General features: G+C 31.2%; 1 protein-coding gene and 1 long non-coding RNA gene across 4 annotated transcripts; one reads left to right on the top strand and one right to left on the bottom strand.

The window, feature by feature from the left end:
- Window positions 1-19,269: 19,269 nt before the first annotated feature.
- Window positions 19,270-20,743, bottom strand: LOC133312930 (polyadenylate-binding protein 5-like). Its single transcript, XM_061514208.1, has 3 exons — window positions 20,030-20,743; window positions 19,812-19,943; window positions 19,270-19,413 (listed from the first exon to the last, which is right to left on the bottom strand). Exons 1-3 carry the CDS (start codon window positions 20,741-20,743, stop codon window positions 19,270-19,272), a joined length of 990 nt encoding a protein of 329 aa, XP_061370192.1.
- Window positions 20,744-21,376: 633 nt separating this feature from the next.
- On the top strand, window positions 21,377-25,932 carry LOC133312928 (uncharacterized). Of its 3 annotated transcripts, none has more exons than XR_009751751.1 (8): window positions 21,377-21,771; window positions 22,011-22,117; window positions 22,842-23,124; window positions 23,463-23,518; window positions 23,654-23,752; window positions 24,081-24,140; window positions 25,501-25,619; window positions 25,803-25,932. It is a non-coding gene; the product is annotated as an uncharacterized LOC133312928 (long non-coding RNA). The 3 variants fall into 3 exon arrangements; XR_009751750.1 differs by adding an exon at window positions 21,851-21,897 and having other exon boundaries at window positions 25,501-25,921; XR_009751749.1 differs by having other exon boundaries at window positions 25,501-25,920.
- The last annotated feature ends 889 nt before the right edge of the window (window positions 25,933-26,821 follow it).

Here is a 26,821-nt window from a genome sequence, read left to right as displayed (position 1 = left end):
GCCGGGCGGCGCCCCTGAGCCCGTAGAGGCTAGGAACTGTTGTAGGCCTCTGATCTATTGTAATTTTTGTTTTTCTCAGTAGTTTGGGCTTGGGCCATGAATAACTGTTATTAAGATTTTTCTAATTTTATTTATATTTTTCTTGTAAATCGAATAACTTGTAACGAGTGGCGGTGAAGTGAGACAAACTGCACTTTGCGCTTCAACCTGTGAAGTGCAGACCATAAACTCTCAATCATTGCCCTTGTGAGCCACTGACCAACATGTTCTAATCATTTGGGTATTGAACCAAAAAGGTTCGGAGAAAGTTGGAACCTTATGCCCTCCTTTTAGATAAAGAGAGAAAGAGAAATGCAAATTCTGAATGGGTTCATTTCTTCTATTTTAATTGTTTTTAATTTTTATGAGCATTAATATTAAAATGAATTTATCTGCTACATGAATATTATCAATCAATTTTTTTTTTTAAATCAGTTGGTAAAGATATAATCTTTTAATGTTATAAATTTTGTAATATTCATTTTATATATTTAATTTAAAATTATTACTTTTAAATTTTTTAAGAACTTATAATAAAAACTGATTTATAAAGTAAAAAACTGTTCAAAAATTAGTTATGAATTTTTTTAAAAAATTATGTTATAAAGGATATTTTATTCGTTTATATCATATCCTGAAATTATTTGGTCTATCTAAGCACAAGATCATAGGATAACACAATTTCATAAGAGTCTTTAACTAATGTATATCAAACACAAGATATGATATGGGCCTATCATATTTATATCTTTTCCTACTTTTACGCAACCCTTTTATCCTATTTATCCTTATCCTATCCTATTCAACAAACTAGCCCATGAATAATTATTACAGGATATGTTAAAATCACTTTAATAATTCTTACGTAATTATTATAATACTCATTATTAGATTCCATTTTAACGGAAGAATATATATAATAATTTCCAAGCAAACTCGCAAGGGAATAGTAAATTAAAATTTAGTTAAAAGACTTCAATTTAGGATAAAGATTTTATCCGGATTGAAAGTAATCCCAAAAAAAAAAATAAAAAAAAAATTCTTGAATATAAAGAAATGGATTTTACTAAAAGCATTTTTAAAAGGTAATTGAGATTGAACTTGTAGCGAAGAATTTTAATAGTTTGTAGAAGGTTACATATTTAAAGTAGATTTCAAATTTAAACTTTTAAGAAAGAAAAAAATATTTTACAAAGTTAACCAAAGAAAAATTATGCATTTGATTGGTGAATTGAAACCTTACTACATTTTTAAGAAAATAACTCAAAATGTCAACCGAATTTATTGCTTTCTCTTTTTTTTTAATTCGTGTAATTAGATTACTGGAGATTAAAAATTTAAAGTTTCATATTCCTTTTGTGAAAAAGAAAAAACATTTTAAAAAGTTAACAAAAGGAAAACCATGCATTTGATTGGTGATTTGAACCTCACTACATTTTTAAGAAAATCACTCTAAATGTCAACGCAATTTCTTACTTTCTATTTTTTTTTTCAAATTCATAGAATCATTTTCTTCCAAATTCATAGGATCTATTTTCACTAGGGGGCGTTTGGTATGCGATATTCTCCAGGATTCAATTGTTTTTCAAATTCATAGAATCATTTTCGTTTCACTTGTTTTTCTTCTTCATATTTGCTTATTCCGTTTTGATTTTGTACAACTATGCTAGTTCAGGCATATTATAAATTATTGGCTGCATCACGATATGCGGTTCTTGTCCTAATTTTCACTTGTTGTTCAATGAATTTGGCATAAGGATTGCTTCCTTGAGGCTTAGAACCACCTATCTGATTGGATACAACTAAGGCATTTTGTTTCTTATCTTGTATTGTATCATGTATGTTTCATTTAATGTATCGTTGATCTGCTATTGACATTATGAATTTGATAGATCCAATCTGTATGGAAATCCCAACAAAGCATCACTGGCTACCCCAAGAGTCAGTAAAGTTAGCAAAGTGTTAAAGTACTGAATAGTCATACACAATCACCTCGCTTTTATTTTATTCAAATAAAAGAGTTACTACAATATGAAAAATGGCATAAAGCCATAAGAAATATCAAAAGGGCTAAAGCTACATTGAAAACCCCGCCCCCACCTGGCCTCATTAAAACCTTTTCTGAGTAAAAACCCATTAGGGAAAACCTCAGAAAGGAAAAAGAGTACCAGGGATACAAACTACATGAAATGCATCACAACTGAGAGGAGAAACGTCTGCTTTACGGATGTAAGCCAATATAGGTAGTGAGTGGTCGATTATCTTAAGCACATTAACTCTCATCTTCTTGCAGATTTATGATGACAAGAGAACAATTGGGCTTGTACTCCTTCTTGGCATTTTATCCCATTCACCACCTGTCATTGATAGGAAAAGAAAATTATTGTGTGTTCCAAATACGTTCTTAAGCTATACATTAGAGAAAATGTACTTATGGTTTCACAATAAAAAAATGTTTTAGAGTATTATAGAAATATATCAAAATGAAAGGAAATATTTTTAATGCATTTAAAAGACTTACCCCTCAGAGAAAAATAAGGATCGATGTGGCTAGTTAACAGTGTCAATTTCTCCTTCAGCATTTTCACTGTGCCAAGCAATAACAAATCAAAAAATTTTGACATTAAATCTTGCAGGAAAAAATGAGTATTTATGTCGAATACCAAATAGATAACGAACAAATGAAAAAGGAAACTTCAATGTAGTGATCAAGAACGTACATGAAATTTAAATAGTGAAATTTAAATAAAACAAGAGTACACAACAAATAGTGATCAAGAAGGCATAGAAGAACGTACATGCGAAAATCAAAAATCTAAAAATGACTTTTTAATTAAGGTAGCACGAAAGTCCTAAGATTCTCAGTTCAACCAAACAATAAATTCATGAAAAATTCAATATTCACAAAATGAAAGTTTTCTGTAATCATATACATGTGGCTCTGATACCAAATGTTAAATCTAAAATAATAAATCATGCACATGATTATAAAATACCAAATGACAATAAATAGAATTGTAATTATGTGTAACTTGTTGTGCCACAGAGTTGGAGAAGAACGGTTGGAAACAAGGGAGAACAAGATGCTAGAGTCTTCCTCTATATCGGCTATTCAGAAATTGGCAGCCTTCAGGCGATGGGAGCATGATGACTTATGTAGTTTAACTCCAATATAAGTAGGCTAGAGAGTGGATCTAGCTAATAACCCAGACAAGATTTGTGTCCACTGGGTCCACCCATCATGGAAAATCAAGGTTACACTAAAGCCTAGTCCAACTAAGCCCAATAACAACAGATGCCAGAAACTAAATTCAATGTGATCACAATGAGCTAGTTATAATAATAATATTGGAATATCCATTAACCCGATTAATTTTAAAATACAAAACTAATTCACTAATATTGCCCATAAAATAAAATTTTTAACACGGAGAACACTTCTCTTCAATTTCTTCTTGCTTGAGAATTTGTTAGGTCGAATAAAATTTTGGAGGAATTTATTAATGATGTTTTTACTTTGAGCGCAAGAAATATAATATGGAGGGTTTGACCAATTCAAACGGTAGTTGAATAGATAAATAGATGGTTGGATATATAAGATAAGATAGATAAATAGATTGGATAGATCGATGGATAGATATATATAAGAAAGAAATAGTTTGTGGTTTATAAGGGGATTTATGAGCCCAATTAATTTATGTATTTAAACTGCTTCAGTCCAACTTAACGATCCACACAGTTAAGCACCAAATATTTTTTTAGTTAATTCAATTTTGTAATTGATGTTGACTCCAATAAAGCGAGATGTTTTTATCTTCTATGCAATACATAAAAAAGAGGCGATCAGTTGCAGAAAAGTTCGTGAGGTTCAAAATTTGCCGACAACAAGTACAGGAGCTTGCCAAACTGAGCATATAGGAGTTTTGGCACATTCCCATAGTAAATCCCTTAATATACTAATAATGATAATAATATTTTTAAGTTTGAAAAAAAAATATTATTCATTTCAGCAATATATATTCTCGTGCGTTATAATTATATATAATCATTAATTTATAACCAATTTATATTTTCCCAATTTATATTTTAGTAACTTATATATATATAAATATATATATAATCATTAATTTATAACCAATTTATATTTTCCCAATTTATATTTTAGTAACTTATATATATATATATATATATATATATATATACATATTTATGTTTTTGAATTTAATATTTTTTACTTTTATAATTTATTTTTATTAAATTAAATTACTCCATATTATAATTAAAACATTTATATTATATTTATATTTAAAAAAATTATATCTCTGTAATTTAAAATTATCGTATATATTTACAGTAATATATATGTGAAAAATGTTATATATGTGATAAAAATCATAAATGTATATATTATATTGCTGATCTATATTTTTGCATGTTTTGTAGATTATATGTTATGTCTTGAATTTTCTTTATCTTAAAAAAATTATCGATAAATTTTGTATGATATATTTCGTATTGTGATGTCAAATTAAGTAATGGTATGTTATGAATTATAATTTTTTTTTTTTTGGGTAAACATAAATTATAATTTCTTTTAGTAACATATATATGAAGATATCCCGGGCATAAAGTGGTTGCATCATGTATGGTTTCTGCGTTTGTGTCTAGCTAACCTTATTCTTTATTTTTCGAGAGGGATTAATTCTTGTTTGAGTTATTGATATTTAAGCCTTTTATGGGAAATGGATGTTCTTATTTTTTATTTTTGTATGATTAAGATTTTAATCATTCATTCACATGCAGCTCAATGATTTATAATTAAAGTGACGAGTTTTACTTTCTTATTTTAGGGATTTTTTTTGGTTTAATTTTTCATTATTAATTTATAAATGAATAATTAACATATTTCCATGACATTATATTAATAAAATAAGACAAAAAAAGATATTCATTTTCGTTTTTATTTTGAATTATTAAAATAATTAACAAAAAACATATTTCCATGGCAATCACAAACCCCTTCTCATTCACCATCGATGCTGCCTCCATATCCCCACATCAAACTTACCCCTGCCACAATCGTCGCTCATTCATTTTTCTTCAGGTACTAATTGAAGTCCGATAACAGAGTTTTGCTATCAAAATCAAGAAATTTCTCTACATCTTCTAAATTATGATGCCCAACAATTTTCTCATTGTCTGCTCTTTATGTTGGGTTGGGTATTCGCATGCTGACGAGGACCCTTGTTGTCGAGATTAGCAGAAAGGCAGCAGGGTTTTCGCTCCCATGTAAGCGAGCGGAGGTCTGAAGGAGCCGCCGTGACGGGGTCGGGTGGCGCCTTTGGGCCTGTAGAGACTAGGTACTGTTGTATGCCTTTGATCTATTGTAATTTTTAGTTTTCTTAGTAGTTTGGGCTTGAGCCACGAATAGCTGTTATTAAGGTTTTTCTAATCTTATTTATATTTTTCTCGTAAATGGAATAACTTGTAACGAGTGTCAGTGAGGTGAATATAATACAGACAAGCTGGACGTAGTCTAAATTGAATGAACCAGGATAAATTACTGTGTCTATTCTCTCTCTTTCTCTATTTCGTTTGCTATTTCTGATTGTCAATTTCCAACACCAAATTAATCGAGAGTGGTTGTATTACCTGCACTTTGCACTTCAACATGCAAAGTGAAAACCATAAACTCTCAGTCATTGCCCTTGTGAACCACTGAACAACAGGTTCTAATCATTCGGGTATTGAACCAAAAAGGGTCGAAGAAAAATTGGAACCTATGCGCCCCCCCCTTCCCCCCTTCTAGATAAAGAGAGAAAGAGAAGTGCAAATTCTGAATGGGTTCATTTCTTCTATTTTAATTTTTTTAAATTTTTGTGGGCATTAATTTTAAAATGAATTTATCTGTTACATGAATATTATCAATCAATTTTATTTTTTTTAAATCAGTTGGTAAAGATATAATCTTTTAATGTTATAAATTTTGTAATATTTATTTTATATATTTAATTTAAAATTATTACTTTTAAATTTTTTAAGAACTTATAATAAAAACTAATTTATAAAGTAAAAAACTGTTTAAAAATTAATTATGAAAAAATTTATAAAATTATTTTATAAAGGGTATTTTATTCGTTTATATCATATCCTGAAATTATTTGGTCTATCTAAACACAAGATCATAGGATAACACAATTCTGTAAGAGTCTTTAACTAATGTATATCAAACACAAGATATGATATGAGCTTATCGTATTTATATCTTTTTCTACTTTTATGCAACCCTCTTATCCTATTTATCCTTATCCTATCTGTCGCAACTTTATCGCGACTGACGACGAAAGATATTGAATGTTTAAAAAACTATGGAGTCGACACCGATGTTTATTTGAGAAAACATTAGAAAAACCCTTTTTGTTTGAAAACTGGTATTCGAAATAGAAAATGGATTCGGGAGTCGATTACGAGTAGGAAATGTGTTAGCACCCTTCACCGTCCGTTTAAAAAAAACGGTTACCTTATATTAATTGTGCAAATTATTGATAAGATTTTAATATTTTATTTCACCCTAAAGAATTAAATAAAATTGATTAAAGAAAAGAAAAATAATTTTTGTAAATTTATTTTTGTGCTTGACGGGAAGTGTCCCGCTCCGACGTATCCCTCGGTAAAATAAGGAACTCAAAGTTACGTCGTTCTGTAGAAAATATTTGTGTGTTGATTGATTATAATTTTAAAAAATAATAAATTTAGAGAATCTCATTGGAAACTTTTGGATTCGATGATCTATATATATTTAAATATTTTTGTATTTTATTATTTAAATTTTATAGTAAATTTTGAATCACCAAGCCGCCGTGACGGTTAAAATGATTCAAGAGATTACGTGATTAACAAGCTGTCTCAACTCAGCTAATCCCTCTTTTTTTATAAAAAAATATATTTGAAGTTATTATTTTCTATTATTGTAATTTTTACAATAAGTTTAAAAATAAATTATGAATCACTAGGCCGTCTCGGCTAAAATGATTCAAAACAAAATAATGCGGGATTAACGAGCCGTCACGGCTCATCTAACCCCCATTTCAATTAATAGTAGACTAAATTTTATTATTTCTTTATTTTCTAAAATAAATTTTTTTTTGTTATTATTACTAAACAGTCATAATGATTCTAAAAATAATGAAATTAACGAGTTGTCACAACTCAGCTAATTCCTTCCTCAGATTAAATTAAATTTTTATTATTAATATTGCTATTTTTTAATATAACGTTTTTTACTAAAACCAGAGGTTAATTTTTGTTATTATCTCATTAAAACTTATTTATGGGTTTTATGTTTGTTATGTTACATGATGTAACATAATTTTCCTCACACAATTTTATGTGGGTCTTATCTCTTGATTTTTTTTCTCTTTTCTTCTCTCTCCTCTCTCTTCTCAAATGTGTGGATAAGTTTGTTATGTTACACATAACAAACATAAAGCCCCTTTATTTATTTAGGCATTTGTATAAAAAAATGCATTATAACCACAAACACCAAGAAAGCTTTACTATTTGATAGTGACATGTTTTCATCCAAAGTACTGTGCGCACAAGAGAATAGGAAAGACAGTAAACAAATATATTTCATTCATAAAGCTTCACTTTTCATTAGTCTATATTTGCCTATGACAAGTTAGGTGCAGAAAATTAAAAAGTAATAAATAATTTATGCCATTCACAACCACTAACAAAGTTTCATCATTCCACATGTCTATTTCTTATACTGTTTCGTAGGGGAAAAAAAGAAACTTTTAGTCTTTACCCATTGAACTTACTTTATTATTTTTGTCTTCATCTCAACTTTTCTACGTGAGCATTGAAACAATACAAAAAATAGTGCTTTACTTAATCCAAGATATACGCACCTGTACTCTTTGCGTGGGAGAGGATAGAAAAATTAGTGAAACACTATTTCTTTATGAAAGATCTCTCCAAATAATATCAAAGGAAATCCACACGGTCGCGGTAACAAGGTGATGGGTGATCCTGGCTTGGGCGGTGGCGCAAGGTGGTGTGCGTGGAGGCGCGCCGGTGGAGCTCGCCGTGGTACGGCGGTGGTGCTCCGATGGTCTAGCGGCGGTGGTCCAACGACAGTTACTACACGAGCCCGACGAGCTTCATGGTATGATAATGGTGTTGCGATGGTTAATGGTTCAAATAAATGGCACACAGATATTTATTACTGTATTGTTTTTTTTTTTGAATTTGTGTTTGAAGATGGATGGGTTTCTCTCTTATTTTCTCTCCTTTGTATTTTTTTTTTTTTTTTTGTGTAACCATAAGTTCCAGAAAAAGGTTCCCCATGTGTTCTGCGCTTGTGTTTTTGTATAAGGCAACGAAAAAGAAGAGATTTTCGGATGTTGTATGGTGGATAATAGGTAGAAGGGTGTTTTTTGATGTATTGAAAGGGTACCACCTTCAAACCATATGAACATCTCTTCAGCCTTCCATTTTAGTTCTCTGCTTATTATCCACTCCCACACGCAACATGATTTCTTGTAAGAGTAACAGTAACTCTAAATGTTAGTTCAGGCATATTATAAATTATTGGCTGCATCACTATGTGCGGTTCTTGTCCTAATTTTCACTTGTTGTTCAATGAATTTGGCATCAGGATTGCTTTCTTGTGGCTTAGATCCACCTATCTGATTGGATACAACTAAGGCATTTTATTTTCTTATCTTGTAACGTGTCATCTAAGTTTCATTTAATGTATCGTTGATCTGCTATTGACATTATGAATTTGATAGATCGAATCTGTATGGAAATCCCAACAAAGCATCACTGGCTATCCCAAGAGTCAGTAAAGTTAGCAAAGTGTTAAAGTACTTAATAGTCATACACAATCACGTCTTAGCAAAGTCTTACACAATCACCTCGTTTTTATTCTATTCAAATAAAAGAGTTACTACAATATGAAAAATGGTATAAAACCATAAGAAATATCAAAAGGGCTAAAGCTACATTGAAAACCCCGCCCCCACCTGGCCTCGTTAAAACCTTTTCTGAGTAAAAACCCATTAGGGAAAACCTCATAAAGGAAAAAGAGTACCAGGGATACAACCTATATGAAATGCATCACAACTGACAGGAGAAACGTCTGTTTTACGGATGTAAGCCAATATAGGTAGTGAGTGGTCGATTATCTTAAGCACATTAACTCTCATCTTCTTGCAGATTTATGATGACAAGAGAACAATTGGGCTTGTACTCCTTGGCATTTTATCCCATTCACCACCTGCCATTGATAGGAAAAGAAAATTATTGTGTGTTCCAAATACGTTCTTAAGTTATACATTAGAGAAAATGTAGTTATGGTTTCATAATAAAAAAATGTTTTAGAGTATTAACTTAAAAGACTTACCCCTCACAGAAAAATAAGGATTTATGAGGCTAGTTAACAGTGTCAATTTCTCCTTCAACATTTTCACTGGGCCAAGCAACAACAAATCAAATAATTTTGACATTAAATCTTGCAGGAAAAAATGAGTATTTATGTTGAGTACCAAATAGATAACGAACAAATGAAAAAGGAAACTTCAATGTACAAAATCATTAGAAGCTGAAAAGAGGATTATTCCCATAATAATGTGCTAACCTTGTCGAGAAGTATTTGAGGTGCAATAATATTTAACATCATATTTTGCTTCTCCCGATCATGAATGAATTCTGGGAGCTTTGCAGGTTCTTGGATAACATTTATTCTCTGAAGCCAATTCATGCTATCTATCTCAAAAAAAAAAAAAAAATCATATCATGAGTTGATAGGAAGAGAATTAGGGAAAAATTGTGAAATATAAGAAAATTGGACCCACTAGACCTTGATAAGTTGATTGGACTCTCTGGAGCGACACCAAGCTTCATTCCAGGCATGATTTTTTGCACGCATTTCAGCAAAATGACCCGGCAAATAAGCCTTCCTCTCTTCTTTTCGCTGGGCTATAGCAACATACAAAGGCTTTTGTCCAATAAACTTGTGACTCATTTCTTTTAAGGCTTTACTTGCTTCCTCCGGAGTAGAAAATGCCACAAAACCACATCCCTTGCTATGCCCATGTGCATCCAGCATCACCTTACAGGATGTTATAGTTCCAAACTCAGAAAATACTTGTCTCAACTTTTCATCATCTACGTCATCATCAAGAAATTTCACGTACAAATTAGTTCCTTGTAATTTTTCATATGCGCTAATTTTGGCTTTCAACTCAGCCTCTCTTTCTGCTTTTCTTTGAGCTCTCCCCACAAATAAAACCTTGTTATCCATGACAGTAGTTCCATTTAACATCTCAACTGCAGCTGCTGCTGAATTTGGACTTTGGAAATTTACAAAACCAAAACACCTTGACTTCCCATTCACATCCTTCATTATAGTTGCACTAGTTATTGTACCATAAGGGCCAAATAACTTTTTCAGATACTCATCCGTATATGTTTCCGGAAAATTTTTCACATACAAATTAGTGAAATTTGATAATTCATTTTCCCGATATCTTTCCTCTGGCCAAACAATGTGTGAAACATAAACTTGAGTCATTGCCCTGTCAAAAGGAACGTTAGCTTATTAGCAAAAAATTTCCAGTTAAAATTGAAGCCAATAAGGACATATGCATATACCTACAGGATAACTAGAACTGGGAAAAGAAAGAGAGCTGAAAAGAGAATGAATATTTAATTAGACATTGAAAAATTTAACCTCGCAAGCGTGTATTTTGTCTTTTGAAATAATTAACTTTTACTTTGGAGCTTCTTTTTGATGAATAAATAAGGCCACAAATCAATTAACATCGAAAATCACAGACAGTGCTATATTATTTTCTTGTTTGTTACATGTCTGTTCTTTCTAGGTCTCAATCATAATTACAGTGAAATATCAAAACAAATTGACAAACTTATATAAAATATTAATTATCTCAACAGCATTTATGGACAATTATTCAAATTCTAAATCAAACCCACGCGAAAGAAACAAAAGATGAAAATAAAAAAATAAAAAAAATCTAATCAGCCCAAATGAACTTTTAAGAATAAAATTAAACTAAATGCGTAAAAAAACAGTCGAGCATGAAAGACAGTATCACAAACATCTCCAAGTGAACTGGTCAGAATGGAAAAGGACTGCAAATGTAATCATATATAGAGCAATATTGCATGGTACCAAACAACCAACTCCAGAGACTGAATGCATAAGCACATGGGTTTAAAATCTTACCTCTTTGCTCCTCCTTGAAACTTTTATCACAAACGGCAAAAAAAAATTCCTAGATATATTTTTTATTTTCTATCGTGATATAATATTTCAGTTGTTTATAATTGATAACCTGTAAAATATTTAAAGGTGCCTTGAAAATCGAAAATCTTGGCCACAATATAACAAGTAAACAGTAAAATATTTAGATATATCTTACTTGAATAGTTGTTATTATATAAATCAGAACTGACTAATATTTTAAAGATCGTGCCCACATATTCTTACTTGAATAATATAAATCGGAACTTGAATAGATTTATTAGACAACACTAAGATATATCTTTTTCAAACAAATATGACGATGCGATTCAAGAAGTATATCTACTAAATTGAATCAGTCAACAAAAAAATGTAACGGTAAAATCGGAATTGATAAAACAAAATGCGGAACAATAATGGCACGATGCATTTTATGAAACGGTTCAAGAAACAACTTGATAAACAGTAAAAAAATATATTTAAATATATCTTTCTCATATAATGCAATTGCTAGAAACGAAAAGTGTATCAATTTTATAACTCTCAAACATCTTTTGTGACTTTTAACAGACTTATAGGACAAATAAATTAAAACACCCAAATATCTTTTCCAAAAATATTGTAACATGGCCAAAATATATTTCTTGTTATATTTGAATATAAAAAAAAATCAAATCCAATCCACGTTGCAATATATTGTTAGCAGTTGCAATAGACCAATCCACGTTTTACGAAACATTTTTTTTAAAAAAATTTGCTAGCAGTTGCACACTAAAGCACGGACACGCTGATCAAACAAAATTTTGCGTGTTGGACACGTGTCCGACACGGACAAGCTCCGACACGCTCGGACACGCGTCCGACACGTGGTCAACATTTGGGGACACGCGGTCAACTCTCCGACACGTTCCGACACGTTTTTTGGACACGCGGTCAACTTTTTTGGACACGCAGTCAACGCTAGGACACGCTTGGACACGTTTTTTTTTTTTTTTAAATCTTAATTTTATTTTGTTAACTAAATATAAAAGAAATAATTTATAAATTAATTTTTTTCTGTTATGAAATTTGACATGAAAAATTAACAAAGTACGAAAAATTATTTATATTATATTTATGTTATGAAATTTAAATATTTGATTGGTTATATGACTTATTATGGACTCTTATATGTCTTAAATATAAATTATATTATATATATTAAAAATTTATTTAATATCAAAACGTGTCCCAACGTGTCCGAATATGACATTTTTTAGAATTAACGTGCCGGCGTGTCGTGTCATGTCCCGTCCCGTGTCCCGTGTTCGTGTCCGTGCATCATAGCAGTTGCAAACTTGCAATATACCAATCCACGTTTTACGAAACACATTAAAAGAATAACTGATACCACGCAACTAATATCATGGAATAATATCTTGTTGTTATGGGTATGGCACAAAAATCGAAACTGATCATTGCTAACAGTTTTCACGAAATAGAATTTAACAAGACAGGTTGAATATTGCACAAGCATTTAACTTGCTCTGGAAAAATCAAAGATTCCACCATTTTTTTTTTTTTGCTTTGAGTTAATTCTCGTGTTTCCCACCACAACAATTCACGAAGCATATGCAAACGTTAAACTCTGTATAACAAGTTTTATTTAAACTTGAATATCCAGTCTTCAAAAAATAATACTATTTCCGATAAGGCATATAGACCACGGGAAATTTAAATAAAACAAGAGTACACAACAAATAGTGATCAAGAAGGCATAGAAGAACGTACATGCGGAAATCTAAAATCTAAAAATGACCTTTTAATTAAGGTAGCACAAAAGTCCTAAGATTCTCAGTTCAACCAAACAATAAATTCATGAAAAATTCAATATTCACAAAATGAAAGGATTCTATAATCATATACATGTGGTTCTGATACTAAATGTTAAATCTAAAATAATAAATCATGCACAAGATTATAAAATATCAAATGACAATAAATCAGAGTTGTAATTATGTGTACCTTGTTGGGTCACAAAGTCGGAGAAGAATTGTTGGAAACAAGGGGAACAAGATTCTAGAGTCTTCCTCTCTATCGCCTATTCAGAAAATAGTAGCCTTCAGTGATCGCAACATGATGACATATGGAGTTTAACTCCAATATAAATAGGCGAGAGAGGGGACCTAGCTAATAACCCACAAAAAATCAAAAGATATGAGCTTGTCATATCTATATCCTTTCTTACTTTTATCCGGCCCTCCTATCGTATTCATCCTTATCTTATCAAATCCAACAAACTAGCCCATAATTAATTATCACAAGATATGTTAAAATCAAATTAATAATTTTTATGTAATTATTTAGTACTAATTATTAGATTCCATTCTAACAGAAGAATATAATAATTTCCAAGCAAACTCGCAAGGGGATAGTAAATTAAAATTCAGTTAAAAGGCTTCAACTGAGGATAAAGATTTTATCCGGATCGAAAATAATCCCAAAAGAAATGTAATTTTTTTTTCTTGAATAGAAGGAAATGGCTTTTACAATCAGTTGCAGAAAAGTTCGTGAGGTTCAAAATTTGCCGACAACAAGTACAGGAGCTTGCCAAACTGAGCATATAGGAGTTTTTGGCACATTCCCATAGTAAATCCCCTAATATACTAATAATGATAATAATATTTTTAAGTTTGAAAATAAAATATTATTCATTTCAGCAATATATATTCTCGTGCGTTATAATTATATATATAATCATTAATTTATAACCAATTTATATTTTCCCAATTTATATTTTAGTAACTTATATATATATATATATATATATATATATATATAAAATATATATATATAACCAATTTATATTTTCCCCAATTTATATTTTAGTAACTTATATATATATATATATATATACATATTTATGTTTTTGAATTTAATATTTTTTACTTTTATAATTTATTTTTATTAAATTCAAATTATTCCATATTTTAATTATACATTTAGACATATATATTATATTTATATTTAAAAAAATTATAACTCTGTAATTTAAAATTATCGTATATATTTACAGTAATATATATGTGAAAAATGTTATATATGTGATAAAAATCATAAATGTATATATTATATTGCTGATCTATATTTTTACATGTTTTGTAGATTATATGTTATGTCTTGAATTTTCTTTATCTTAAAAAAATATCGATAAATTTTGTATGATATATTTCGTATTGTGATGTCAAATTAAGTAATGGTATGTTATGAATTATAATTTATTTTTTTTGGGTAAACATAAATTATAATTTCTTTTAGTAACATATATATGAAGATATCACGGGCATAAAGTGGTTGCATCATGTATGGTTTCTGCGTTTGTGTCTAGCTAGCCTTATTCTTTATTTTTCAAGAGGGATTAATTCTTGTTTGAGTTATTGATATTTAAGCCTTTTATGGGAAATGGATGTTCTTATTTTTTATATTTGTATGATTAAGATTTCAATCATTCATTCACATGCAGCTCAATGATTTATAATTAAAGTGACGAGTTTTACTTTCTTATTTTAGGGATTTTTTTTGGTTTAATTTTTCATTATTAATTTATAAATGAATAATTAACATATTTCCATGACATTATATTAATAAAATAAGACAAAAAAGGATATTCATTTTTTTTTTATGTTGAATTATTAAAATAATTAACAAAAAACATATTTCCATGGCAATCACAAACCCCTTCTCATTCACCATCGATGCTGCCTCCATATCCCCATATCAAACTTACCCCTGCCACAATCGTCGCTCATTCATTTTTTCTCCACGTACTAATTGAAGTCCGATAACAGAGTTTTGCTATCAAAATCAAGAAATTTCTCTACATCTTCTAAATTATGATGCCCAACAATTTTCTCATTGTTTGCTCTTAATGTTGGGTTGGGTATTCGCATGCTGACGGGGACCCTTGTTGTCGAGATTAGCAGAAAGGCAGCAGGGTTTTCGCTCCCATGTAAGCGAACGGAGGTCAGAAGGAGCCGCCATGACGAGGTCGGGTGGCGCCTCTGGGCCTGTAGAGGCTAGGTACTGTTGTATGCCTTTGATCTATTGTAATTTTTGGTTTTCTTAGTAGTTTGGGCTTGAGCCACGAATAGCTGTTGTTAAGATTTTTCTAATCTTATTTATATTTTTCTTGTAAATGGAATAACTTGTAACAGTGGCGGTGAGGTGAATATAGTACAGACAAGCTGGACGTAGTCTAAATTGAATGAACCAGGATAAATCACTGTGTCTATTCTCTCTCTTTCTCTATTTCGTTTGCGATTTTTGATTGTCAATTTCCAACACCAAATTAATCGAGAGTGGTTGTATTACCTGCACTTTGCACTTCAACATGCAAAGTTCAAACCAGAAACTCTCATTCATTGCCCTTGTGAACCACTGAACAACAAGTTCTAATCATTCGGGTATTGAACCAAAAAGGTTCGAAGAAAAATTGGAACTTATGCCCCCCTTCTAGATAAAGAGAGAAAGAGAAGTGCAAATTCTGAATGAGTTCATTTCTTCTATTTTAATTGTTTTTAATTTTTGTGGGCATTAATATTAAAATGAATTTATCTGTTACATGAATATTATCAATCAATTTTATTTTTTTAAATCAGTTGGTAAAGATATAGTATTTTAATGTTATAAATTTTATTTATTTATTTATATATTTAATTTAAAATTATTACTTTTAAATTTTTTAAGAACTTATAATAAAAACTAATTTATAAAGTAAAAAACTGTTTAAAAATTAATTATGAATTTTTTTATAAAATTATATTATAAAGGGTATCTTATTCGTTTATATCATATCCTGAAATTATTTGGTCTATCTAAACAAAAGATCACAGGATAACACAATTCTATAAGAGTCTTTAACTAATGTATATCAAACACAAGATATGCTATGAGCTTATCATATTTATATCTTTTCCAACTTTTATGCAATCCTCTTATCCTATTTATCCTTATCCTATCTGTCGCAACTGTATCGCGACGTGACAGCGAAAGATATTGAAAGTTTAAAAAACAATGGAGTCGCCACCGATGTTTATTTGGGAAAACATTGGAAAAACCCTTTTTGTTTGAAATCTGGTCTTCGAAATAGAAAATGGATTCGGGAGTCGATTACGAGTAGGAAATGTGTTAGCACCCTTCACTGTCCGTTTAAAAAAAACGGTTACCTTATATTAATTGTGCAAATTATTGATAAGATTTTAATACTTTATTTCACCCTAAAGAATTAAATAAAATTGATTAAAGAAAAGAAAACTAATTTTTGTAAATTTATTTTTGTGCTTGACGGGAAGTGTCCCACTCCGACGTATCCCTCGGTAAAATAGGGAACTAAAAATCACGTCGTTCTGTAGAAAATATTTGTGTGTTGATTGATTATAATTTTAAAAAATAATAATTTTAGAGAATCTCATTGGAAACTTTTGGATTCGATGATCTATATCTATTTAAATATTTTTGTATTTTATTATTGTAAATTTTATAGTAAATTTTGAATCACCAAACCGTGACGGTTAAAATGATTCAAAAGATTACGGGATTAACAAGCTGTTTCAACTCAACTAATTCCTCTTTTTAAAAAAATAAATATATTTGAAGTTATTATTTTCTATTATTGTAATTTTTACATTAAGTTTAAAAATAATTTTTGAATCACTAGGCTGTCTCGGCTAAAATGATTCAAAACAAAATAATGTTGGGTTAACGAGCCGTCACGGCTCATCTAACCCCGTTTCAATTAATAGAAGACTAAATTTTTTTATTTTTTTATTTTCTAAAATAAATTTTTTTGTTATTATTATTAAATGATTTAAAATCACTTTCACAGTCAAAATGATTATAAAAATAATGAAATTAACGAGTTGTCACAAATGAGCTAATTCCTTCCTCAGATTAAATTAGTGAAACACTATTTCTTTATGAGAGATCTCTCCAAATAATATCAAAGGAAATCCACACGGGGGCGGTAACAAGGTGATGGGTGATCCTGGCTTGGGCGGTGGCGCAAGGTGGTGTGCGTGGAGGCGCGCGGGTGGAGCTCGCCGTGGTACGGCGGTGGTGCTCCGATGGTCTAGCGGCGGTGGTCCAACGACAGTTACTACACGAGCCCGACGAGCTTCATGGTATGATAATGGTGTTGCGATGGTTAATGGTTCAAATAAATGGCACACAGATATTTATTACTGTATTGGTTTTTTTTTGAATTTGTGTTTGAAGATGGATGGGTTTCTCTCTTATTTTCTCTCCTTTGTATTTTTTATTTTTTTGTGTAACCAGAAGCTCCAGAAAAAGGTTCCCCATGTGTTCTGCGCTTGTGTTTTTTATAAGGCAACGAAAAAGAAGAGATTTTCGGATGTTGTATGGTGGATAATAGGTACCACCTTCAAACCATATGAACATCTCTTCAGCTTTCCATTTTAGTTCTCTGCTTATTATCCACTCCCACACGCAACATGATTTCTTGTAACAGTAACCAACCTCCGTTGCAGAAGCTACATCAGTGATTTTTTATTTTGTTAAAATTTAAATTTTTCTGGACAAAATTTGGTGACTACACTGTCCAATCCAACAAACTAGTCTATGAATAATTATCACAAGATATGTTAAAATCACTTTAATAATTTTTACGTAATTATTTTAGTACCCATTATTAGATTCTATTTTAACGGAAGAATATATATAATAATTTCCAAGCAAACTCGCAAAGGGATAGTAAATTAAAATTCAGTTAAAAGCCTTCAACTTAGGATAAAGATTTTATCCGGATTGAAAGTAATCCCAAAAAAAAATAATTTTTTTTTCTTGAATAGAAAGAAATGGCTTTTACTAAAAGCATTTTTAAAAGGTAATTGGGATTGAACTTGTAGCGAAGAATTTTAATATTACATATTTATAGTAGATTTCAAATTTAAACTTTTAAGAAAGAAAAAAATATTTTACAAAGTTAACCAAAGAAAAATTATGCATTTGATTGGTGAATTGAAACCTTACTACATTTTTAAGAAAATTACTCAAAATGTCAACCGAATTTATTGCTTTTTTTTTAATTCGTGTAATTAGATTACTGGAGATTAAAAATTTAAAGTTTCATATTCTTTTTGTGAAAAAGAAAAAACATTTTAAAAAGTTAACAAAAGGAAAACCACGCATTTGATTGGTGATTTGAACCTCACTACATTTTTAAGAAAATAACTCTAAATGTCAACGCAATTTCTTACTTTCTATTTTTTTTTCAAATTCATAGAATCATTTTCTTTTCCAAATTCATAGGATCTATTTTCACCAGGGGGCGTTTGGTACGCGGTATTCTCCAGGATTCAATTGTTTTTCAAGTTCATAGAATCATTTTCGTTTCACTTGTTTTTCTTCTTCTTCATATTTGCTTATTCCGTTTTGATTTTGTAGAACTATGTTAGTTCAGGCATATTATAAATTATTGGTTGCATCACTATATGCGGTTCTTGTCCTAATTTTCACTTGTTGTTCAATGAATTTGGCATAAGGATTGCTTTCTTGTGGCTTAGATCCACCTATGTGATTGGATACAACTAAGGCATTTTATTTTCTTAGTCGTAATGTGTCATGTATGTTTCATTTAATGTATCGTTGATCTGCTATTGACATTATGAATTTGATAGATCTAATCTGTATGGAAATCCCAACAAAGCATCACTGGCTATCCCAAGTGTCAGTAAAGTTAGCAAAGTGTTAAAGTACTGAATAGTCATACACAATCACGTCTGAGCAAAGTCTTACACAATCACCTCGCTTTTATTCTATTCAAATAAAAGAGTTACTACAATATGAAAAAAGGCATAAAGCCATAAGAAAAATCTAAAGGGCTAAAGCTACATTGAAAACCCCGCCCCCACCTGGCCTCATTAAAACCTTTTCCGAGTAAAAACCCATTAGGGAAAACCTCAGAAAGGAAAAAGAGTACCAGGGATACAACCTACATGAAATGCATCACAACTGATAGGAGAAACGTATGCTTTACGGAGGTAAGCCAATATAGGTAGTGAGTGGTCGATTATCTTAAGCACATTAACTCTCATCTTCTCCACCTGTCATTTATAGGAAAAGAAAATTATTGTGTGTTCCAAATACGTTCTTAAGTTATACATTAGAGAAAATGTAGTTATGGTTTCATAATAAAAAAATGTTTTAGAGTATTATAGAAATATATCAAAATGAGAGGAAATATTTTTAATGCATTTAAAAGACTTACCCGTCACAGAAAAATAAGGATTGATGTGGCTAGTTAACAGTGTCAATTTCTCCTTCAACATTTTCACTGTGCCAAGCAACAACAAATCAAATAATTTTGACATTAAATCTTGCAGGAAAAAATGAGTATTTATGTTGAATACCAAAGAGATAACGAACAAATGAAAAAGGAAACTTCAATGTACAAAATCATTAGAAGCTGAAAAGAGGATTATTCCCATAATAATGTGCTAACCTTGTCGAGAAGTATGTGAGGTGCAATAATATTTAACATCATATTTTGCTTCTCCTGATCATGAATGAATTTTGGGAGCTTTGCAGGTTCTTGGATAACATTTATTCTCTGAAGCCAACTCATGTTATCTATCTCAATAGAAAAAAAATCATATCATGAGTTAATCAGAAGAGAATTAGGGGAAAATTTTGAAAAATAAGAAAATTGGACCACTAGACCTTGATAAGTTGATTGGACTCTCTAGAGCGACACCAAGCTTCCTTCCAGGCAAGATTTTTTGCACGCATTTCAGCAAAATGACCCGGCAAATAAGCCTTCCTCTCTTCTTTTCGCTGGGCAATAGCAACATACAAAGGCTTTTGTCCAATAAACTTGTGACTCATTTCTTTTAAGGCTTTACTTGCTTCCTCCAGAGTAGAAAATGCCACAAAACCACATCCCTTGCTATGCCCATGTGCATCCAGCATCACCTTACAGGATGTTATAGTTCCAAACTCAGAAAATACTTCTCTCAACTTTTCATCATCTACGTCATCATCAAGAAATTTCACGTACAAATTAGTTCCTTGTAATTTTTCATATGCGCTAATTTTGGCTTTCAACTCAGCCTCTCTTTCTGCTTTTCTTTGAGCTCTCCCCACAAATAAAACCTTGTTATCCATGACAGTAGTTCCATTTAACATCTCAACTGCAGCTGCTGCTGAATTTGGACTTTGGAAATTTACAAAACCAAAACACCTTGACTTCCCATTCACATCCTTCATTATAGTTGCACTAGTTATTGTACCACAAGGGCCAAATAACTTTTTCAGATACTCATCCGTATATGTTTCCGGAAAATTTTTCACATACACATTAGTGAAATTTGATAATTCATTTTTCCGATATCTTTCCTCTGGCCAAAAAATGTGTGAAACATAAACTTGAGTCATTGCCCTGTCAAAAGGAACGTTAGGTTATTAGTAAAAAATTTCTAGTTAATATTGAAGCCAGTAAGGACATATGCAAGGACATATGCATATACCTACATGATAACTAGAACTGGGAAAAGAAAGAGAGCTGAAAAAAGAATGAATATTTAATAAGACATTGAAAAATTTAACCTCGAATGCGTGTATTTTGTCTTTTGAAACAATTAACTTTTACTTTGGAGCTTCTTTTTGATGAAAGAATAGGGCCACGAAGTCAATTAACATTGAAAATCACAGACAATGCTATATTATTTTCTTTTTTGTTACATGTCTGTTCTTTCTATATTATCAAAACAAATTGACAAATTTATATAAAATATTAATTATCTCAACAGCATTTATGGACAACTATTCAAATTCTAAATCAAACCCACGTGAAAGAAACAAAAGATGTGTTAGATTCAGCTCAGTTGGTAACTTGGCGCTGAGTTAATGGGGTTGGATATGTGTTCGATTCCCGTGGAATGCATGCTGAACCTTTAGTCATCACTGTTTTCCCGCACTCCGGATTAGTCCCATAGCCGACTCAAAGAGTCGAATCTCGCTAAAATAAAAACGGAACACAGAGGCGGTGTATTTTAGGCGGGCCAAAAAACCGCCCCTGATCCTAGAGATTTTATTCACACCATCACACGGGACGCTTTCATCTCCCATTTTTCCCTGAGTTAGAGTTTAGTCGAACTTGCTTCCGTGAAGCATTTACTATTTTTCCTTTCTTCCTCTTCTCGTATTCAACCTTATTCGTCTATTAAACGAATATTAGGGGAAAATATGATTAAAAAATTCAAATCATCTTCTTCTTCTTTCTGTCTTAGGGTTTTCTCTTTTACAGTTATTGACCTCACCCCAAGGGTTTGCACTTTCTTCTCTTTAGGCGTTACTCTCGAAACAACTTTATTCCCTAATTTGACTCTAATTCCTATGTTTCTCCCCAATTTTTTCAAGGTTCTTATCGCCCTCTTGTGGAATCAATTTTTTTGCATTTCAAGGTAAATGTTCTTCCACTTTCACAAATCCTTTTTAATTTCAAATTATTTATTTCGTGAATGTTTGTATGCTGTGTGCCAGGCTTCCTTGATTGGTACTCTCACGTTTTGTATTCTGCATTTGTTTCGGTATTACTTCGTACTTATTTATTTGTTGTGTTGATTTTGTCTGTTGCTACTGGAATTGATAACTCTATGGCAATCGTTATTGCTGAAACTAATGTGATTTTTGTGGAGTGCAGATATACTTTGTTTTGCCTCTCAATGGAATGTTCCTCTGTCACAAGTAGAACAAGAGATACATATTCTCTCTGTCTCATCTTCAGAAACGAATATTTTTGTAGGATAGGTATTGGAGCATTGAGAATACACCTTTTTTTTTTGCCAAACCCAAATCTATTAGAATTGATTTATTTTTATTATATTTTATTTTTTTTGTTTTCTATCCTTCATTACTGTAGTTATATCGTTCTCTCTCATTTTTTAATTTTTTTTATTTCTCTCTTGACTTTCTAACATGAAAGCTCTGTTGGGGATACTTATCGTCCACTAAAACTCTATATCTACCATGATGCGATATGACAGGATAGGCTAGTCCGTTTGGAATTGACTTTATGAACTTTCTTCTACATTTGATTTGACCCACTTACTTGTGTATTATATACTCTTGTACCGTACATGGACCAATCACTATATGAAATGATAAGATTGTATGTTAATATGTAAAATCTTTTTCCTAGTAATTTCTTCTGTAATTGCTAACATGGTCACTACTGGCATATGTTCCCAATGATTATGGTGTTCCAGCAATAAACACTATATTGTCTTCAGAACTCGAGAGAAGCAATGTGATTTTTCGTTGATGGTTATATTTTGGATTAAATTCTGATTTTTTAATTATAATCTCTTTGACATGAATTGTCTGTTTTAAACAGTTTGACGACCACCGAAACTAAGTCAGTTGTTTTTGGATCCGCTCCTCCTCATCTTTTGGGACTTGGAGATATTTTAGTGCTATAATGTTTGCCGTATTTTTTGTGGGCTTCAATGATTGTTTTTTTTGCTATTGGCAGAGGCACTTGAATCAGCCTGATGTAGTTGATGATGATGCCCTATCTGATGATCTAGCCAGAGAGAGTCGGGAATCAACTTTATCTGCAGAAGAGCTCTGAGTACCGGATGAATCAATTCACTTACATTATGCAGCAGAAGTTTCTATTAGGGGAAGATCACGAACATCTAGATTACTCTAAAATAGATAATGATGATTCTCTTGACGATCATTGGCAGAGGGAGGCCAATATTGATGCAGAGGAGAGATATTTTGCTGATGATTAAACTATAGCATCATACTGGGTAATACGGAATCGGATGTACTGTTGCATAATTTTTGCTCCCTTTTCCCATCTTGAAATCTATGCTGCACTTCAATTAACGGGAAATGTAATATAAGGGTTTTTGCATCTTATATGGGGAATATAATTGTGATTAGCAACTAGTTATTGGTCACACTCGTATTTCCCCCAATTACTCCCACTGTAGGCATCCGATTGTGGCTTAAAATCTTACCTATTATATTAATTTCCACACTATATATGAAAATAAAAGAAACTAAGAGAGACATTTTTGAAAGGGTATTGGATTGATCATTTTTTAAAATTGATAACTTGTTGAATTGTCTGTTAATGCTGCAGAATATAGAACTGTGTCTGGGGTTGCTGGACCATTGGTTATTCTTGATAAAGTTAAGGTAATGAGTAATGACCATGTTACTACTCTCTCTGGTATGCTTATAACATATTCCAAAGTTTTGAACTTTTCTTCCATGAGGATGTCCCTCTTTCTGTATGGTGTGACTGAATTTTATACTGATCAACTGCATCAGGGACCCAAATATCAAGAGATTGTTAATATTCGCTTAGGGGATGGAACTACTCGGCCTGGACAAGTTCTAGAAGTTGATGGTGAAAAAGCTGTTGTTCAGGTGCGTTCCTACTGCCTAACTTCCCAGTGCATCAGTAATCATCTGTAGTTACATATATATCATGAGGAGACAATTCTCTCTTATCTTTGAGATCATGATGTCTTTGTTTTATTTTATATTTTACCTATAACCAAAATATTATAAGATTCTCCTATTGTTTCTCAATCTTTATGAGTTGGTAAGAAAAAGCCTTCATTGATGTCTACTTTGTTTATGTAGTTGTTTTGACTTCAATAGCAAATGGTTTTGTCTGTTTAGTTTTATCATCTGCTGCTGCTATCACAAAGAGTAGGTTAAAGTTTATTTACCTTCTAGTATGAATGACCAGGTTTTTGAAGGTACATCTGGGATTGACAATAAATTTACAACTGTGCAATTCACTGGTGAGGTATAAACTCTTTTTTTTATTCTCTTACTATTGTCTAACTTATTTAAAAATTAAATGTAAAATTATCCATGAAAATTTTATTGTGGATTTTTCATGAATGTATTGGGTATCTTTTGTGTAGGACCCAAATAATGTGTTAATTATTTAGTTTGAGAGTTTTATTTTGGTAGTAAATATAGATCTATCAGGAAATCATGGTAATGTGTGGTCGAAATTCTGATATCTTTCAGGGAGTCTCGTGCATTAATCTTCTCATTTCCAAGTAAGCAACAAATAGTTTCAAAGTACAATCTCTCTAAAATTAGAACCTAACTAGGTAAAATTTATAGCGCAAACAAAAATTTCTGACTTCTGATATGCTGGTTGAGCTTATTGTGAGGTATTTGAGATTTGTGATTTTGGATATGGACTCAGGGATTGGGCCTGTGAGGTTTGGTAATTTGTTGAAATATAGGTCATCCAATAAAGGTAGGTTACTAAATGGAGGGTGGAATTTGAGAGTTAAGTTCATTGTCGAATGAGATAGTTAGAGAGCCAACACGTTTATTATGGGGAAAGCAATTCACACCGTACCAACTACTAGAGTGGCAGCAATCAGCGTCTGGTTTCCATGAGGAGAGAATGGTTGGGTTGTTGAGTTCTTTCTTTATTTGGAGAAGTATACTAGAGCTAAAGTATACTTATTTTAGTTGTCCTTTTTTAACTTTATGATGTATGTAAATATTATTAACTTCTTATGATTTTATTTAAGAGTTATAACACTACGACAAAAGAGGGATTTAATGGTGATTAATTTATGTCGGTTAAACATAAAAGCCCTTAAATCTGATATAAGGGATTTGTGGCTCTTTTTACGAGTGGTTTATCTAAATCTCCTAAATCTAAAAATTAAGTCTGGGCCTACTCTATAATGTGTGTCTTCTAACTTTGAAAATTCTTGGTTAGGCCACATTCGCCACTCTTTCACTCTCACCACAAATCCCCAATCCATATTTTCTTTGTCACATGAGGTTTTCTACAATGGCCGAATAACCTTATTAATCGGAAAATGCCCCTTCGATAAGAAATTTGATAGCGGTTCAGACAGTAGAAAGTTTTAGCAGTTCTTATGTTTCTGGCTTTATATGCTTAGTGGCTTACTGACATTTTCCCATCTGTAACAGGTGACTCATGATACAAGCTAAAATGCTTGTGAATCTATTTGCATCCTTAAGTTTCTTTTTTGTCTTTCTTTTCGATTGTAGCACTCGCTTTTATAGTTTTTGAATCTTTCTGGCATTCTTTTCAAATATTATTGCTATTAAATAATTAATAATCCATCATTTTCATAGTTTCTGACATGCTGGCATTTTGTCTTCAGGTATACAACCACAGAATCCCCTGCAGTTACTTGGACAATATAGAGATGATGAATTGGATGAGGAATCAAGTGAAGGGCCTAATAATACGAAGGTGCAGAGCCTTGTGCTCAATGAAGAGGTATTCTACTACCTACATATCTATTCTAAGCCAATTTTTTTTTTTTTTTGTTATACCATATATGTACCTTGTTCTCACATTTTGTTGCCATGCCACTAAACATGGTTTAACAAATCAACTTGCTATTTGTGTTTTTTACTTTATTTTTTTATTCCACATGCATTTTCACAAATTGTATTTTAGGTAACTGATTGCATTTTTTTGTTGTCGCGGGAAATTGAAGAGCTTCTTAATTTGTCCCCTGGAAAGGTTATGCGATTAGAGGAAGTGATTTTTTATATAGGTTTAGTAATTATTTTTTTTATATAGAGTTCAAGAAGCTTCTTGTTGACTAGATTTCAAGTTAAAATTGATTGGTAAAATAGGTTTCGAGGAAATCGCATGAAAAATATTGTTATAAAGAAATTTTTTATGCACGTTTAAGAATTCCTCTGTGTGCATGCTCATTTCACACATGTATATAGTTTTGTTTTTCAATTTGAGCAAAGGATTTTTATTTTAATACCATTTTAGGGGATGATGATGCTAAATAATAAAAAATTAATGGATTGAAATTACACATTATTTTTAATTTATTTTAAATTTAAATTTCATGAGATTAATATTAGATTTACTTCTTTACTTTTGACCAAATCATTTTAAAAAACGAATTCCTTTTTATTTATAAAAATATATCCGGTTATGAAGATTCTGCTAATATTATTTTTTATTCCTAAAATCATAACGGCTGTTTAAAACAGCCGTTTTATTTTTTAAACCTAAAAAAAGATACTACGGCGGTTATTCCGTCGGTTTTCAAAATCGACCTTAAATAACGCAAAAAGAATAGCGTCCCCAATTTCTACGTTGGTTTTTAGAACCGCCTGCAAAAAGTTTTGTGGCCGTTTAAACTGCCGCCAAATGCTAAAAGAACCGCCATTAAAAACCGTTTCTGTTGTAGTGGCTCTTGGGGATACCGGAGCCAACTCGTCTCAAAGAGATAATTAGGGTTGGGTAACTCCAAAAAAAAAGAAAAGAAACAAAAGATGAAAATAAACAAATAAATAAAATCTAATCAGCCCAAATGAACTTTTAAGAATAAAATTCAAACTAAATGCGTAAAAAAACAGTCGAGCATGAAAGACAGTATCACAGACATCTCCAAGTGAACTGGTCAGAATGGAAAAGGACTGCAAATGTAACCTTATATAGAGCAATATTGC

Source organism: Gastrolobium bilobum, unplaced genomic scaffold (assembly GCF_033153095.1).
Source record: "Gastrolobium bilobum isolate Gb01-03AN ecotype WA unplaced genomic scaffold, APGP_CSIRO_Gbil_v1 utg279814, whole genome shotgun sequence".
NCBI lineage: Eukaryota > Viridiplantae > Streptophyta > Magnoliopsida > Fabales > Fabaceae > Gastrolobium > Gastrolobium bilobum.
This window is presented reverse-complemented; position numbering and strand designations above follow the sequence as displayed.

What these genes read in the sequence shown, in the direction of transcription:
- LOC133312930 (XM_061514208.1), bottom strand. Translation starts at nt 20,743, where the DNA reads ATGACTCAAGTTTATGTTTCACACATTTTTTGGCCAGAGGAAAGATAT. An exon ending in AGTCCAATCAACTTATCAAG is followed by an intron (nt 19,944 to 20,029) that starts GTCTAGTGGTCC and finishes TTTTCTATTGAG; the next exon opens with ATAGATAACATGAGTTGGCT. An exon ending in CTCACATACTTCTCGACAAG is followed by an intron (nt 19,414 to 19,811) that starts GTTAGCACATTA and finishes TATAAATGACAG; the next exon opens with GTGGAGAAGATGAGAGTTAA.